Below are 18026 nucleotides of genomic sequence, written 5' to 3' on the forward strand. Positions count from 1 at the left end.
CTTCTCCCACAATTGTCATAGATATTTCTTTGGCAATTTCCTGCTTAAAGATCCGGTATGTTCCCAGTGCTGATTTCGTCAGCATCCCTGTTTTCCACAGAGCTCTCTCTGTTTCTTTAACCTTTCTCTTAACCGATAATTTCTTAACACCCCCCCCCCCCCCCCCCGCTCCAAGCAGTGCCCCCGCAAAAGGGTGGCAGAAGAGGAAAATTCATTTACCTCGAGACTGTGGTCCCTTCTTTGGGATATGTAGGATGGCGCTTAATTGGATGTACTTTTCCTTATCTATTCCAGTTTTGGAATGGTAGATATTATGAAAAAAAATTTCAACTTGAGGTTTCGTCCACGATCTTTCAAGTCTTCCCATTTAAGTTTACTTTGGTTTCTCTCATACTATGTTGACGATCCCAATTACCTAAAACGAATCGCACTGTCCTATTTTGTATTTTTTCGAGCGTATTGGCCAGCTCTTTGGCATAAGGGTCCCAGCAAACACATGCGTATTCTAACAATCAGCGCACATGAGGGAAATACAATTGTTCTTCTAAGTTAGATGGAAGTTCGCTGAAATTTCGTCTTAGAAAACCCAAAACACGTGCAGCCTTAACTTTCATGTGGTTAGCGTGCCTGGTCCACCTCAAGTCACTTGTTAAATAAACTCCTAAATATTTATATTCCCTAGCCGTGCTTAAAGCAGCGTTACTTACGGCATACGTAGTCAACTGGTACGAGCGTTTCCCTGTAAAGGTGACGTGAACACACTTTTTAACATTCAAAGACATTTCTGAATGGGCACACCAGGATGCTATTACATTCAAATCGTGCTGCAGGTATTCGGAATCACGTTCATTTTCTGTTGTCCTGTAAACTACACAGTCATCCGCGAGCATTCTGAACGAAGATTTGAGGCCAATAGTAACATCAATAATATACAACAGAAACAAAAAAGGGCCCACAACTGAGCCCTGAGGAACTCCTGAGGTCACGGGAACATATACGGAAGAACAACCGTTGAGAACGACCGACTGCTGTCTTAGATAGAGATACTCGGCTATCCCTGCAATAACAGATTCATTCAGTTTATAGCCCCGTAATTTACTAACAATAAGGTCATGAGAAAAACATCGAATGTTTTTTGAAGTCCAAGAAAACACAGTCAACTACTTTACGCCTATCTATTGCTAAAGCCATATCATGTGTGAACTCAACAAGGTGCGTTGAGCAAGAAAAACCTTGCCGAAATACGTGTTGACTAGGATGCAGAAGATGTTTAACCATATGTGTCATTATACAGCTATAAAGGACATGTTCAAATATTTTACATATTATACTAGTTAAAGACAGCGGCCTGTAGTTCTCAACATCATTTCTTGGTCCTTTCCTATGAACAGGTGTAACATATGTGCCAATTTCCAATCACGAGGTAGTGCTTTCTCAACTAAGCACGTCCGAAATAAACAGTGAAAGTACAACGATAACGTTGCCGAACAGTTCCTTATTATCGCTGCTGGAACATCATCTGGGCCACACGCTTTAGCTGGTTTGACGCTTTCTATCAATTTTCGAACACCAGGCACGCTAAAAGTGACCTCAGGCATCACTGCTGCCTCAGTGTAAGAAACCGTATTAACAACGCCGGAACAACTCTGACCAAACACGGACGAAAAATAGTTACTAAAGGTGATTGCCTCAGACGTATCATCGTCAGCGATTATGTGAGAATATTTTAGAGGAGGAATAGATGTATTTGCCTTACCATTGAGACGAACGTATCTTCAAAACTGTTTCGAGTCCTCTACCAACTTCTTACCAAGGCTCGAGAAATAAGAATTCGTAGTTACTTTAGCTAGACTGAAAATTAAGTTTCAACCTTTTTAGCTCATTCTTGTCTTCAAGAAATTATTTTTTTTACATTTCCTGTACATTCCCCTTATATGTCGCAGTAGAGTACGGAGCTGAGTGTTAAACCATGGTTTATCCCTAGTGTGTTTAGATGACAAGACTCGAATGGGAACGAAAGTTTCACGCAGGAAAAAGAGTTTTTCTTTAAACGCGTTCCATAACTGTTCAGTATTCAGTTCGTCTGCTAGTGTATCAAAAGTGGGGAAATAAGTTTCAAATGCCGAATTTATTGCGTTATGATTTGCCCTACTATATGAATACACCTTTCTGGAAACTTTTTTGGGAGCAGATACATTCTCAACATTTACATCAGCCACAACTATATTGTGGTCGCTAACACTGGGTAAATATGGACATTGGACACAATATTCGGCATATTACAAAGAAGTAAGTCAAGAACATGACCTGTACCGTCATTTCGAGATGCCTCATGGATGTACTGTGTAAATGGGTACTCGTCCAGAATACCAAAAAAAGTCAGTCGCATATAGTCGGCCTCCGGAAGTATACCTTGGTTCACTGCATGACCAGTTAATATGTGGAGGGTTAAAGTCACCCCCTATCAAAATATGATCCCTTTTAATCGTTTCAAGATACACAGCCATTATGCAAAACTGCTCGAACGATGTGCTAGGAGGCCTATAATATGAACCAACTATGACACTTTTCCCATTTTGCAGCCGAATTCTACGAAAAAACACATTAAATATCAGTACCAGAACAATCCAGCAATATACTAGGTATATCGGAACTTACAAGTATAAACTCCCTCCTCCTCTTACACTTCGGTCGCGACGGAAGCACTGATACCCAGCAGGAAAAACTTCAGAATCCGCAATTTCAGAATCAAGCCACGACTCTGTGCCCAAAATGATTGAAAGCCGTATCGATCGAACCACCTTGAAAAAATCGTCGATTTTGTTCCTTATGCTCTGACAGTTGATAACCATAACGGTAAGCGGCTGCACAACTTTAGGCGTACAAAGCGGTCATTGTTGTACCACGCCCCCTGTGGCGATATCTACTTGGTACTGTTTGCCATCTAAGTGCAGCGTATCGAACTGCAAAGTAACCTTCATTCTTTGCTGCTTATGCTCCCGTGCAAACTCCCACAATTTCTTTTTCTTATCACGAACGAAACGCGAAAAATCTTCGCATATGCTATAATCTGTTCCCTTTAACTTCTGTGCTCTGGACAGCACGGATTGACAAGCCTTAAAAGAAGAAAATTTAACAATTATTGGACGCTGCATGTCTTCACGATACGGTCCTATTCGATGCGCACGTTCAATGCTGACATCACCAAGTTCAAGCTTTGAGGTAAACAAATTTGATACAAGTTCCTCAGATTTTAAAGCTTGCCCTCCTGCAACTGCATCGGTAAAACCATAAAATATCAAATTGTTGCGTCGTTCCCTGTTTTCAAAGCCATCAATCTTTTTGCCAACTTTCGCCAGTGCTCCGTGATCCTGGCGCTGCTGAACTTCAATAGCTGTCTAAGCACTACTCATACCATCAATTTTCGCAACTTTATGCTCCAGAGAAACAAAACGAGCTTTCAAATCTGTTACATCAAGAGTGAGCTTATTCTGTTTTTCTTCCATGGACGTTAGTTTTGCCATGATAGCATTTTACCAGAGTGGTTGTTTGGGAGAGTTGGTTTGCCATGACGGAACATATAGCGCCAAGAAACCAGGACGAAGAATGAAAGAGACCACGAGCGCTAACTTTCAACTGAAGTTTATTCATTGCATGTGAAGTTCTCATACAGGCTGAATATCGCAGAAATACTACCAGGCTATCATTCTGTGAGTCACCATATAACGCGGACTTACTTTTTATTTACATCATCAATGAATTCAATTTCTTTCTTTGAGAGCGAGATAGAAGCTGCACTAACACATTTATCTTTCAGTTTTCGTATCTGTCTGGCTTCTACAATCTCACGTGTTAGTTACTGTTTATTCTTACTTATGATTCGGCATTCATCGAAAACTGGATGGCACCGCACCGGCTTGCAATCCAAACAGTGTTCGGGAAGGTTTCCTTTGCCGTTCTCCAAGTTCCTATTATGTTCTCGGAGTCTTTCATTAACACACCTACCGGTCTGACCAATGCAATATTTTCCACATGACAAGGGCAGAGAATGTACGACGCCTTCTGCACATTCTACACGTTTGTTTTGGTGCCTTACTGTGCACGTTTCTTTTTTAACAGCAAAGAGATCGGTCATCCTACAAAGTTTGGCCAGTTTATCGGGTGCTGAAAACACTACTTTGACTCCAGCACGCTGCCCGATTTTTTTGAGGTTATGCGAAGTCTTGTGAATATACGGAAGCACCGCTACTCGTTTATCTTTCTCGGGCGGGCTTTGACCAGGTGACTGTTTTTTTCGATCAAACTTTCGGCTACTCCTACCAGGAGTGCACTCGGATAGCCTGCTTCTTGTAATGAAAGACTCCGAGAACATAATAGGCACTTTCAATGGATAAACTTCAGTTGAAAGTTAGCACTCGTGGTGTCTCTTTCATTGTTCGTCCTGGTTTCTTAGCGCTATACGTTCCGTCATAGCATTTTGCCCTTCAAGCAACTGCGCAAGCAGTTTTTCAGTAGGCCCTGGATTTAATTCTATGTCCCCTTCACACACTAATAAAAGCAGCAGGTAGAAGGCGGGGCTCCGAAGAAGAAAAATTTTTGTTTGATTTGTGCTTTTGTCCGGGCAGTTCCGGACCGACGAGAACATAGTACGGTAAACAAAGTTTGGGGTGGAACCGGCAAAACTAGATACTGCCGCTTCAAACAATTAGTGACAGGGCCAACCTGCGTAACCAGAAGAAAACTGGTAAGCGCTCCCGCCATGCCGCCGGTTCCACATCTCGTCGATGAAGTGCCGCTACGATGAATTTGTAGCCGTAAGTCACCGCCGTTGCCGCCAGTTACACAATGTTGCACACTTGAAGCAAAAAGAAGTCCTTATTCGGTTGGTACTTGGCACGTCCAGAAATCCTCGCTTGAAGAACACGTGCCTCGGTCACATTCATCAAGTACACCCCGTCATCCGAAGTGGGCACTGAAGGGTCACCCGCAAACGATGCTCTCCAGGTGACGACCTGCGTAACGAGAAGAAAACTGGTAAGCGTTCCCGCCATGCCGCCGGTTCAAAGAGTTATTAAAGACTGACTACAAAGAGCGTTTAGGCGGCGTCCTTCCAGATCGGCGCTCAGGAGGCGTCTGGATTGGGACGCGACAGAGTGTTGCAGCGTTGCCAAGGGGACCACGGAACGCCATCGCCTGCTCGGCGCGGCGCCTTGCCCGGCGGACAATTTAAGAAAAGGAGATGACGCCTGTCTTACATATCTCGGTGGACGCCCGAACCACGCTTTAAAGGAAGGAAAATGAAATGAAAATTGGTTTTAAGGAAAGGAAATGACGCCTGTCTCACATATCTTGGTGGACACACCGAACCGCGCCGTAAGGGAAGGAAAACGAAATGAAAATTGGTTTTAAGGAAAGGAAATGACGCCTGTCTCACATATCTTGGTGCACACCGAACCGCGCAGTAAAGGAAGGAAAATGAAATGAAAATTGGTTTTAAGGAAAGGAAATGATGCCTGTCTCACATATCTTGGTGGACACACCGAACCGCGCCGTAAGGGAAGGAAAATGAAATGAAAATTGGTTTTAAGGAAAGGAAATGACGCCTGTCTCACATATCTTGGTGGACACCCGAATCTCGCCGTTAGGGAAGGAAAATTAAATGGAAATTGATTGCAAGGAAAGGAAATGACGCCTGGCTCACATATCTCGGTGGATACACCGAACCGCGCCCTAAGGGAAGGAAAATGAAATGAAAATTAGTTTTAAGGAAAGGAAATGACGCCTGTCTCACATATCTTGGTGGACACACCTAACCGCGCCGTAAGGGAAGGAAAATGAAATGAAAATTGGTTTTAAGGAAATGAAATCACGCCCGTCTCACATATCTCGGTGGACACCCGAACCGCGGCATAAGGGAAGGAAAATAAAAGTAAATTAGTTTTAAGGAAAGGAAATGACGCCTGTCTCACATATCTCGGTGGACACCCGAATCTCGCCGTAAGGGAAGGAAAATTAAATGAAAATTGGTTGTAAGGAAAGGAAATGACGCCTGGCTCACATATCTCTGTGGACACCCGAACCACGCCGTAAGGGATGGAAAAAGCTTTCGTTAGCTGCTAGATGTAACGGACGCCGGACAGGTCCATGATCGCGAGTATAAGCCATTAAAGGCTTTCGCATTAAAATACTGAGCGCTTGGTAACTGTACACATATACGCGTATCTCGAGGTATTTACCTACCGCAAAATCAAAACTCTTACAGAGCGGGGCTCAAATTTCGCATTAGGGAGTATCGTAATCATCCTTCGAATTCTTTTAAATGAAAGTGCGTAAAGTTACAAAAAATCGCGTGGTATATTTGCATCCAGAGTTCAACACGTATCTGCACGACTGAAAATTATACTAATATTTAAAACAAATGGAATATGCGTTAGTGCAATCAAAGATTAGCCTTCTTTTTCGCGAGCAAGGCTTAACCAGCATCTCTGACGGCGACATAGCAGCTCCACGCCCCGTGCTGTCAGCCGTGCAGTTGTGCTTGATTCGTTTTGTATTGTTCGGATCGTTTGTGTACGCATATGTTTCATAGAGGTTCGCCAATTCCGAAGGATGACCACGATTGTGCCCAGCTTTCTGCGAAGCGGGGAAGTGAATGGGATGCATACGGAATGGGAACGAAGAAAAATTAGCTTCGGCTCAACTACTGCTGAACCTGGTTACAGAGCGAAAGCTGTGGTGTATCGGGTTAATGGACGTGGCTTGGCGTCTGTAACGTTGAGCGCGTTCCGCACACTGGATAGGCAGCGCGCCCACCCTGCCAACCTGGCAGGTAGCAATTATATTAATGTTTGATCGCGAGAGGTTGGTCACCCAATGAACGCTGCGGTCTATATACTCCCCCCAGTTTAACGTCACAAATGCAGTTTCCATCGCGCAACGTCATTCGATTGTCACGTGACTATTCTACCGCCCTCTACCGGCGATTCGAAAGGTCTAGTGGTGTGCGACACCATGGTGGGCCACATATGGTAAGGCTCATAGCCAAACTTGACTTCTGGCTCACTTGAAGGCCAACCGGCAACGCACAGCGAAATCAGCTTTACCTAGAGAAGTGAAGCTGTCGCTTCAAAAAAATATTCTCAGTTTTTCGCTGCTGCGCCAGCATTTACACCGATGCGCATGAGTTGCGCTCCACCTTACGGAGCAGCTGTGGGAGCTTAGTACTTCATGTGACAGCAACGAATGGCCGCAGTGGAAACGCTCGATGTGTAAAGCTGTCGAGTAGCACGGTTTTAGGAAATTCATAACAGAGGCTGCTGCGATCACGCGCCATCGAAGTCCGCACTCGTGCGTGCGCTTACGTTTCCCGGGTATGGCGACACGGAAAAGTAGCCGAAAAGTTATGCAAGCAAGTTGCGTGAACAAGGCGCCAATGGCAAGTGAATCTTGCAAAAGTATCCGAAGATATGTGAGCCTCGATCGCCCACTGCCTTCTCACTGCAGGCTTATGAAAGTGTTTGCGCTCAAATCATGTCGCATGACTCTGAGTGATTTTCTGATAACAGAGCTAGTACATTCAGTGCTATGCACTGCAATTATGGAATAATACCAGGATTTACCAGGATTCGAGGAGTACAGTTCAACTCAAGGATCGAATTTTGGCAGCTGTCAGGGCACTCTCTTACAATAAAAACAAATTCCTGGTGCTCTGGTGCACTTTAACTTTGCATAAAACTGCATAGAACTGACGAATAAAACGACATATTCGATGGGCATACTCTGATGCTCAGTTCATCGCAGTTTATCGGCGCCATTCAGCAGTACCTCACGATTATTTAAGGTTTTCAGTTCGACTTGAAAAACACTAGAGGCAAACTCGAAAGAGATCTCTACGTGTTATTCAAGAGGGAACGATGACGTCAAACTGCCAGTCTGTTATCCCGTCTAGTCTTTTACATTTCAGATCCGGGAACCGCAGACGTGGCCACTACCTACAGTGCCGTAGATGGAATAGTTTACAGAAGGGAAAAGTGGTTTTCAAAAAAAAAAAGCAGGAGCACTTAAGCCTACGCTCGTTGCCAGTGCTGCAAATTAATAATCTGTCTTCTAAAGGTGCTGTAATTTTTGAAATGGTGCATCTTGAAGTTGAAGTTGAAAGTTTATTGACAGTTAAGAACAAATTAAACAAGAAATATACTGGAAGAGATCCCGCGATACTAGACCGCACGCCGGACCTACCATTCATATATCAGCTCAATAAAACTGTAATCAACTAATCAGTGCATGCAATGCAGGACACATCCTTTCTTTACTCTCCTTCCTTCTTTGCGGCCGTCATTCACCTGCTGCAATAAAAACCATTCTAACTTACTAGCCTGACGTTTCCTAATATACTCCTTTTTCCGAAGCCGCACAAAACGCAGAAGATTGATGCCAAATCGCCCGGTAACTAACGACTGACTCCCAGTATCGCTAGAAATTCCTCCACAACAACGCTCACACCACATCGAACTTCTCTCCTGGCACGCTTGGGTGGCTCTGGTACCGCGCAGTACCCCTGGACTGTCCTCGAAATTTCTCGTCAAGTGTCACGGCCCCTACCGCGTCCTGGGGCGCACATCTACTGTTAATTACGTCGTCGACCTCTTCATACCGTCTACCGATGTCCGCCGCCGTGAGCCATTTCACATCCAGCGTCTCAAGCCTTACTACAACCCCTCCATCTTGCAGTCGCCGTAAGTCGCCAGGATGGCTCCTCTTCTCCCCAGGGGTGATTGTAAAGAAGATGATGACAAAGACAAAGCAGATGACTCACGACAAAGAAGGTGGCCCTGCGCTTCGTCCGTATTGCTGTCGCCGCGAATGTCTGTGCCCGACCTGGCTGACCTCGGATTGTTTTCGCCGCTGCTCCCGCCCTCCCGGTTCCTTTCAATAAACTCCCGTCTTACATTTGGCGGAGGAGCGGCATTACAGGCCTGGAACTCCGCAGCCGTGCTCTCCTGACACCTGTGATGCCTAACGACGTTCAACATCAAGCCGTGCAAGTGGGCCCAGCTGTCACCTGCGCCGGCTGCCTTCGCCGACGGGACCCGGCCGTCTTCAGCGGGACCGATGAGCAGGATGTCGAAGATTGGCTCGCGTCTTACGAACGGGTGTGCCTCTACAACAAACGGGGGATGCGGCAAGGCTAATTAACGTATTTTTTATCCTACTAGCATGGCTAACCTGTGGTATCGCAACCTCGAGGTGGACATCCGAACTTGGTGTTTGCAGCAGATCGAACCCATGACTATGCAGCGCAACGAACGGGACGTAGAAGAAGGACACAGGCAGGGACACAAAACAGCGCAGTCCTAAAAATGCCACAAGCGCAGGACCCTTCGAACCACTCATTCAATATTTGATTACGTAAAGCCAGGAACATGCCAGTAAGGGTGAGTGCAAGGCATGAACCAATACAGATTTCATCTTTTTGAATGTATACATCACCATCCCATTCAGCGAAAATACAGTTTAGATAACAATATAGCAATTCGAGAAAGCTGCGTGTGGAAATCCCCGCCGCCATGGCTCAGTGGTTAGGGAGCTCAGCTACTGATCAGGAGTACCCGGTGTTGGAGATGAGGGGTCCTTGAGTGAGCTGACTTTCAGCGCCGCAGGTCCCTTCGCCGAATGACGTTGTCGGACTTGGTTATGAAGGAAACTGTACAGGGGGTTTATTTTACATTATTTACAAGATTTAGGAACCCATCGGAGGGTGATGGGGGAAGGTCGGAGGATTTGAGAAGATCTGAAGATGATAGAGGATTCGTTTTCATGGCATTCGTCATCCGGTTTTTAAAAGGGTCCGGTCCCTAGGATTCCCCAGGTTCGAGGATGTCTTCGCCAGGTTGGGCGTGGCCTAACTTGCGCTGTCGTACACACACACCACTTCACATAGGGACACGCCCCCGTCACATGTCTCGCCGGAGAGAGGGGGTGCCGCTGGACCATCTCCCCCACCAGAGAGAGCGTTGTCTTCGCGTCCGAACGACAGTTCTCACGCTGTCAAGCCGAACACGTCTTCCGGGAAGTCCGAATGGGCGAGGCGCCGGCGAGCAGGCACAGTTGAAGAGGTGAGCAACCCCTACTCGGTTTTGGCGGTCGCTAACTGCCTCCGTACCGCCCGGTCGATCTTCCAGGAACAATGTTGTTTACAAACGGCAGCAGAATCCTCCGTCTTGAATCCAATAAACCGAGCGGGGACCGGCAGTGGGAACCAAGATGCCTATCGCCGTGCAGTGACCCCAGCTGCGGGCGTCCCGGACCGATTACGCAGCTGAACCAGACGGGCTGTCGCCAGAAACCTTACAGCTCCTCCGCGGCCCGAAAAATCTCGAATCTCCAGCGTTGACAACCGCTGGGCAGGAAGAGATGAGATGGCGTCCGCGTTGGTCCCCTGGATTGCAATATCAGCGCCCCCAAGGCAGAAGATCCATAAGCACCACCAACAAAGGAAAGCGCAGGTGGGACGTTCCAAACAGCAAAGCACTGCCCCACCCGCAAGCGCTCGGAATTCGCCAAAAAATCACCAGGCTTCTTCCATTCACAACAATACACTTTAAAAGAAATGTGTTTAAATTTGGGTTAATTTTTTGCCGACTGAGCGCGAAACATCCCCTTTTGAAACTGCCACCGCCGGATTACTCGGAACAAAGTAAAAAAACAAAACACTCACACAGGAGGATATTCCTCTAAGTTCTCCCGCTTGCATCAGTCTGCTCAAGCCATCAGCATTTCCGTGCAGTTTCCCCTTCTTATAACGCACTGAGTAATTGTACTGTTGGAGAGCCAGACTCCATCTGAGCAAGCGACCATTTTTGGGGGACATCTGTCGCAGCCACGTTAAAGGACAATAGTCAGTCTCAAATACAAACTTCGCTCCATACAGGTAACACGACAACTTCTGCGCTGCCCAAACTAAACACGAGCACTCTTTTTCGGAAGCGCTGTACGCTTCCTCTCGACTGGTCAGTTTGCGGCTGGTGTACAGAACTAGGTGTTCTTCATGGTCGTAGCCAACTTGGCTTAAGACAGCACTCAGCCCTCTATCGCTGGCACCACACTGGACTATGAACTCTTTCCCATAGTCAGAGGTCCTGAGCATGGGTCGGGACACGAGTGCTTCCTTGAGGCTTTTGGAGGCGTTTTTTTTTTTGGTTGTCCCAACTTACGTTAGTAGGTGCTCCCTTTCGCAAGGTGTCAGTTAAGGGACTAGCCCGCTGTGAGTAGCTAGGAATATATCGCTGGTAGTACCCAACTAATCCCAAGAAGGAGCGAATGTCCGTTTTCGTCCGTGGTTGCGGAAATGCTGCGATCGGGGTAATCTAACTCGGAGGGGCTCCTAGTTCCCTCGCCTACAACGTGGCCAAAGTACGTCACCTGAGCGCAACCGAATCTACACTTTTCTCCCTTCAGTGTCAGTCCAGCCTGTCGTAAACTGTTCTAGATGCTCTTGCCAGGTTTCCAAAAAAAAAATAGCCACATCGTCTAAATAAGGGAGTGCTAAGCACTGCATGGTCCTTCAGTACAATGTCCATGAGTTTCGAGAAGCTGTAGGGGGCATTCTTCAACCCAAAACTAAGCATTAAGGGTCGAAAGGTGCCCGCTGGGGAGATTAAAGCGGCATACCTGCTCGCGCTTTCTGAGAGGGGAACTTGCCAATATCTCCGTACGAGATCGAGGGTGGAAATGAATTTCGCGCCGCTCACCCTTTCTATCCTTTCCTCTATGTTGGGAATCGGGTATAGCTGATCCCTGGTAATAGCATTCAGCTTTCTATAATCCACGCAGGGACGAGGATCTTTCCCTAGGGCCTCAACAAGAATTAGCGGTGAGGTATAGTCACTTTCCACTGGCTGTACCACCCCTAACTCCAACATGCGCTGAATTTCCGCGTCCATTATTTCTTTTTGCCGCGGTGATACCCTGTAGGGTTTCGACCGTACCGGCTCCTCAGAGGTGAGCTCGATTTCGTGTGTCAGGAGGTGTGTCTTTCCCGGGCGACTGCTAAATAGGTCAGCGAATTCGCTCAACAACTGATTTAGCGTGTCGACCTGAGTCCCGCTTAGGAAATCTGCATTTACGGAGATAGCCAGAATGTTCTCCACGTTGTCACGAGCGTCCGGACCTCCCTTCCAACCCTGACTCTCGATGTCCAACTCTTCTGGTTCATTTAGAGTCAGATTGACGATCCCGCTGCGTTCCACGAACGGTTTCATCAGATTGCAGTGATAGATTCTCACCTTCTTTCCCCTGCCTGGAACCCTTAGCGCGCAATTATTCTCCGAAAGTTTTTGCAACACTTCCACTGGACCATCCCAGTGAACTTACAGCTTGTTTTTTCTCGATGGCCGGAGGATCATCACGCGATCGCCCGCGGTGAAACCTCGAAGGCGTGCGTTTTTGTCCTAATAAACCTTGGCGGCCTCCTGGGCAGCTTTCATATTTCGGTTTACCAATTCCCTCGCGTTGTTAAGGCGGTCCAGTAGCTGAAGCACGTACTCAACCACTGTCTGGTTCTCTCCTGCCCCTTCCCACATTTCTCTCAGCATTCGGAGGGGAGAGCGGAGGGCTCTTCCGTACACGAGTTCTGCTGGCGTAAACCCCGTAGCTTCGTGGGGGACTGTTCGTAAAGCGAAAAGTGTGGCCGGCAGACAATCCTCCCAGTCTGCTTTATGCTCATAACAAAGAGCGCGTAGCACCTGCTTTAGCACCGAATGCCATTTCTCTACACTGTTGGACTGCGGATGATACACCGAACTGTGTAACAGTTTTATTCCGCATCTTTCTAGGAATGCGGTCGTCAAGGCGCTTGTAAAGACCGTCGCCTGATCGGCTTGGATTTCGGCCGAAAATCCTATTCTCGCGAACACTGACAAAAGGGCGTCAACTATTTCTGTGGAGCTCAAGTCCTTCAACGGAATTGCTTGGAGAAATTTTGTGGCGGGACATAGCATAGTAAGCAAGTACATATAGCCTGATTTCGTTTTAGGCAAAGGGCCTACTGTGTCTATTACAAGCCGGCGGAAGGGTTCCGAAATCAATGGAACAATTTTCAGTGAAGCCTTCTATGTATCTCCCGGCTTGCCCACGCGCTGGCACGCACCGCATGATTTTACGTAGCGTTCTTCATCTTTGAAACAGCCCGGCCAATAATATTCCATTAATAACCGCTCCTTTGTCTTATTGATTCCCAGATGTCCTGCCCAGCCATTTCCGTGGCAGAGACTCAGAATGTCCGCTCTGTATTTTTCGGGCACGACCAGCTGATCAAATGTTTTGCCTTTTCTGTCCTGGTAGTGTCGGCACAGCAAGCCTTCCTTCTCATGCATCGTTATGTTGCGTCTCGCGATGCCCTCTTTAGCTGTAAGGTGCAGTCTTTCCAAAGTGGGATCCTGCTTCTGTTCTTTTATTAGGGATTACTTGTTCACCTGCAGAAGGAGCTAAAAACTACGCGATGTTGGAGATAAAACAGATCCTTCAGCGTTTTCTGCCTCCTCTACCGACTTAGTGGTTGAAGTCCCTGGTCGCTCATCCGCTCGGTCAGCTGTCTGGCTTTCATTCCTCGTTGGTTCACTTCCCTCCTCATTTGTTTGCAACGATATGTTGGCTGGTGCGTGTCTGGCTACCTGAGGTTCGGGAATCTGACTTAGTTGAGATGCGAGCTGGCGAGTTTTCGACCATGTCAAAGCTTGTATCACCCCGCTTCCGAGCTTCTGGCCTCTGTTGCGTAGCAATTGGTCTGATCGATTTGAGAAGAGGTAAGGATACTGAAGTGGCAGGGCCTTCGAAACAGCGGCCTCAGTGACTAGCTCTCCGAACAGTCCACAAATTCTAACTCTAGCTATTGGAAGGCATACACTGTGTTCTTCTACTGCCTGTTTTATCCACGAGACTTCTCCCGTAAAATCGTCCGCTGAAACGTAAGACGGATGGACAACGTCCATCGTCGCGGCGCTATCACGAAGCACCCTGCACGGTTCCCCGTTAATGTGCAGCTCGTGCAGGTATGGCTTAAGGAGCTCTAGATTCTCGGCGTTATCCTCGACACACGAGAACACCAAACGTTGCTTTGTACACTTGGCTGCAAAGTGCCCGACACCATTGCAGCTGTAGCGCTGAAATGGCCTACTAGCCTCAAACTCGTTCTTCGCGGCTTTGTCTGCTCCCTGTCTCTTTGCCTGTTCTTCACGCTTTTCTGGCGCTACCTTCGTTGCCTCCGATTGCTCCGAACTTCTAGCACTTCGCGTCTTTCTGCTAGGCCCTTTATCTCGCATCGCGTTTCGAGCGTGTGACGCACCCTCTTCATTGCTCAACATTCTGCGCGAAACGTACTCCTCTGCTAGCTCAGCGGCCCTTTCAACTGTGTCGACTTTTTCCCCGTCTTGAACCCACAGTTTCACCACTTGGGGAATGCTTCGGTATAATTGCTCAAGGCAAAAACACTCGATGATTTTGTCTCGGCTTTCATAAACCTCGGCTCCTTTTAGCCACTCTTAGCAGATTCGTCTTTAGGCCATACGCGAAATCCGGATAGCCCTCGCTATCGTTTTTCATTGTGTTCCTGAAGCGCTGTCGGAAAGCTTCGGCTGACAGCCGGTACCTTTTTAGCAGGCTGGCTTTGATTTTTTCGTAGTCAGCTGCGTCTTGTGTGCTAAGCCTAGCTATGACTTCAGCTACGTCACATGGCAACAGTGTCAGAAGCCGTTGCGGCCATGTACTGCGAGCAAAGTTCTCCCTTTAGCAAGTTCTCTCAAAGTTTCCCAGGTACAATCCTATGTCCCTTCCACTTTCATAGGGCTGCATGAATATGTTCATTCTATATGATTGTACATCGCTTGCTCTTTCAGGAGACCCGGCTCTCGTACTGTCGCCTTTTTTTCGATTTTCGCTTTCAAGCTGCAATCGTTTTAGATTTCTTTCTTCATTTTGAGCTTCCCACTTTTGCCGTTCTTTTTCTTTTTCCCATTCCGCTTCCCTTGTTCTTTTTTCCCCCTGTACCAAATTCCACGTATCTACCAGCTGATCGTCATCTACGTGTTTTTGAATTGTCTTGCATATTTCAAGTTTTGTAATTTTGCCCTGTACTTCTATTGACAGTTCCTCGCATAACAACAGCAAGTCCGACTTTGACAATTTCATAAGGTCCATGACAATGCTTTCTCCGCTTTGGCAATGCTATCTTCAAAATGACGTGAGATTACTCTTTCTCAATTGACATACACTTAATTCCCAGTGATTCTAGATTATTCTATCAAAATCTGAAGCCTGGCGAATCTTATAGCGAAATGCCGAAACGCTTACCGGTTGAGAAAGTACGATGTCGCACGGTCCATCCCAGCTGCTGCCAACCAGTTGTTGGAGATGAGGGGTCCTTGAGTGAGCTGACTCTTTCAGCGCCGCAGGTCCCTTCTCCGAATTACGTTGTCGGACTTGGTTATGAAGGAAACTGTACAGGGGGGGTCATTTTACATTATTTACAAGATTTAGGAACCCATTGGAGGGTGATGGGGGAAGGTCGGAGGATCTGAGAAGATTGAGGATGATCGAGGATTACTTTTCATGGCACTCGTCGTCCGGTTTTTAAAAGGGTCCGGTCCCTAGGATTCCCCAGGTTCGCGGAGGTCTTCGCCAGGTTGGGCGTGGCCTAACTTGCGCTGTCGTACACACACACCACTTCACATAGGGACACGCCCCCGTCACATGTCTCGCCGGAGAGAGAGGGTGCCGCTGGACCATCTCCCCCACCAGAGAGAGCGCTGTCTTCGCGTCCGAACGACAGTGCTCACGCTGTCAAGCCGCACACGTCTTCCGGGAAGTCCGAATGGGCGAGGCGCCGGCGAGTAGGCACAGTTGAAGGGGTGAGCCACCCCTACTCGGTTTTGGCGGTCGCTAACTGCCTCCGTGCAGTACGGTCGATCTTCCGGGAACAATGTTGTTTACAAACGGCAGCAGAATCCTCCGTTTCGAATCCAATAAACCGAGCGGGGACCAGCCGTGGGAACCAAGATGCCTATCGCCGTGCAGTGACCCCGGCTGCAGGCGTCCCGGGCCGACTACGCAGCTGAACCAGACGGGCGGTCGCCATAAACCTTACACCGGGCTCGAACCCGACCGCGGCGGCTGCGTTTTTATGGAATCAAAACGCTAAGGTGCAACGTGTGCTGTGCGATGTCAATGCACGTTAAAGATCCACAGGCGGTCGAAATTATTCCGGAGCCCTCCACTACGGCACATTTTTCTTCCTTTCTTCTTTCACGCCCTCCTTTATTCCTTCCCTTAATGCGCGGTTTAGGTGTAAAATGATATATGAGACAGATACTGCGCCATTTCCTTTCCCCAAAACCAATTTATTATTATTATTATTATTATTATTATTATTATTATTATTATTATTATTATTATTATTATTATTATTAAATCGAGCACTCATTCTGGAATGCAACGGCTTCATACTGGTCAAAGAGCTGACTAAAGAAGACAATTTCAGCCTAAGGATTAGTGTAGTAAAGGTCTTTAAGATCAATTGAAAAGCGCCGAAGTTTCTTGATGTAATTGAAACACTGTTATATATATCGTCTGAACTTTTCACTCTGAAAGGGTCGTCAAATGTTAAAACCTTTCGTTTTTCTTGCAAAAAATTTCCGACATGTTTCTGCCATGTTCCAGTTTCAGAAATTATCAAATGAAACGGCCACTCCGGCTTGCGGGTTTTCGCTGTGAAAAACATCTGCAGACAAACGTTGTGGCTACTATCTATCACACTTGCTGGCTTGGTCAAATTTAGCCTATTCAGAAGTCTTTTCGCCTTAGTGTTCACCTTAAACATTGACATATTGTTGGATTTGTAAAACACGGCATTAACAGCATCTCATTCTTTCGACACATTGAATGAGCGGTTCGAAGGGTCCCGCCTTTGTGGCGTTTTTAGGTCAGCGCTGTGTTGCGTACCTGCCTGCGTCCATCTTTTACGCCCTGTTCGTTTTTCTGTAGTCATGGAATATGGAAACCAACTCGCCCAACAACGTACCTTGTCGAACAGATCAAAGACTTTGTTCGGGAAGAAGTGGCGCGTCAGCTCTCTCTTCTGCCGAGCCCTACAGAGCGAGCTCCATATTTGGCTCCAGCCCTTCGACACGCCATCCAAGAGCAGGTTGCCGAGGCTCTTTCGCCCGCCCAACCGCCACCACCTGTCGCCGGTCTGCTGACATACGCGGACGTCGTCACCAGACCTCGACCGACTACCTATCCTTTGCCTCCAATACCTGCGCGAGCGGCAGCTCCTTCTCTTCGACCGGCTCAGTGAGTCAGAATTCCCTGGCGCACCGCCGACAGCCGGCCCATCTGCTACAATTGCGGCTTGCCTGGTCATGTGGCCTGGCTTTGCAGTCGTCGTCTCTCAGTCTCCGCGCCACGCTCTCAAGCTCCGGCGTGCTGGACTTCCACGAGTCAGTACTCCGGGCCTGCTGAGCCGCCATCAAGCCGTCCTTTTTCTCCTGACCATTCGGCTCTTTCTGGACAGCGTTCACCGAGGCGCCGCTCCCTTTCTGCTATGCGACGTCGCCCCAAGAGGAAATCTAGGTGCCGCAGTTCCTGAGGTGAGAACTGCGTCCCCGTCGAACCTTCCAAGGCCTCGCATATCACCTGCTAATCTGATCGAAGTTTATGTCGAAGGCCTTTCAGTCTTTGCGCTTGCTGACACCAGTGCTGCGATTTCTGTCATGCACGAAACGTTTTTTTCGTTCGTTGAGGAAGGTGAAGAGTCCGATTGCTGGACTCTCGCTACGTAAGGCCAGCGCTGAGCACATCTGGACGTCCGCAGCGTGTACCGCTCGAGTTCTGATTCCTGACTCCCTCTACACAATAGAATTCGCCATGCTGCCTTGTTCCCATCCTGTTATTCTGGGCTGGGATTTTCTTTGCCGCCATGAAGCTATCGACTGTGCTCGTGCGGAAGTCGGGTTCTCTTCTCTGACCGATCCTTT

The 18026-nt window shown here is 47.6% G+C and overlaps 2 protein-coding genes across 3 annotated transcripts in view; one reads left to right on the forward strand and one right to left on the reverse strand.

Annotated features, from left to right (window-relative positions):
• Positions 1–18026, forward strand: part of LOC144110219 (proton-coupled folate transporter-like) — a 129963-nt gene that overhangs the window by 61439 nt on the left and 50498 nt on the right. The gene's annotated exons all lie outside the window — the stretch shown is intronic.
• LOC144110866 (uncharacterized) lies at positions 13110–13988 on the reverse strand. Its single transcript, XM_077643939.1, is given in 1 exon segment — positions 13110–13988. A coding segment is annotated over 1 exon segment (879 nt).

The sequence above is a fragment of the Amblyomma americanum genome, chromosome 11 (assembly GCF_052857255.1).
Source record: "Amblyomma americanum isolate KBUSLIRL-KWMA chromosome 11, ASM5285725v1, whole genome shotgun sequence".
NCBI classification, from domain to species: domain Eukaryota; kingdom Metazoa; phylum Arthropoda; class Arachnida; order Ixodida; family Ixodidae; genus Amblyomma; species Amblyomma americanum.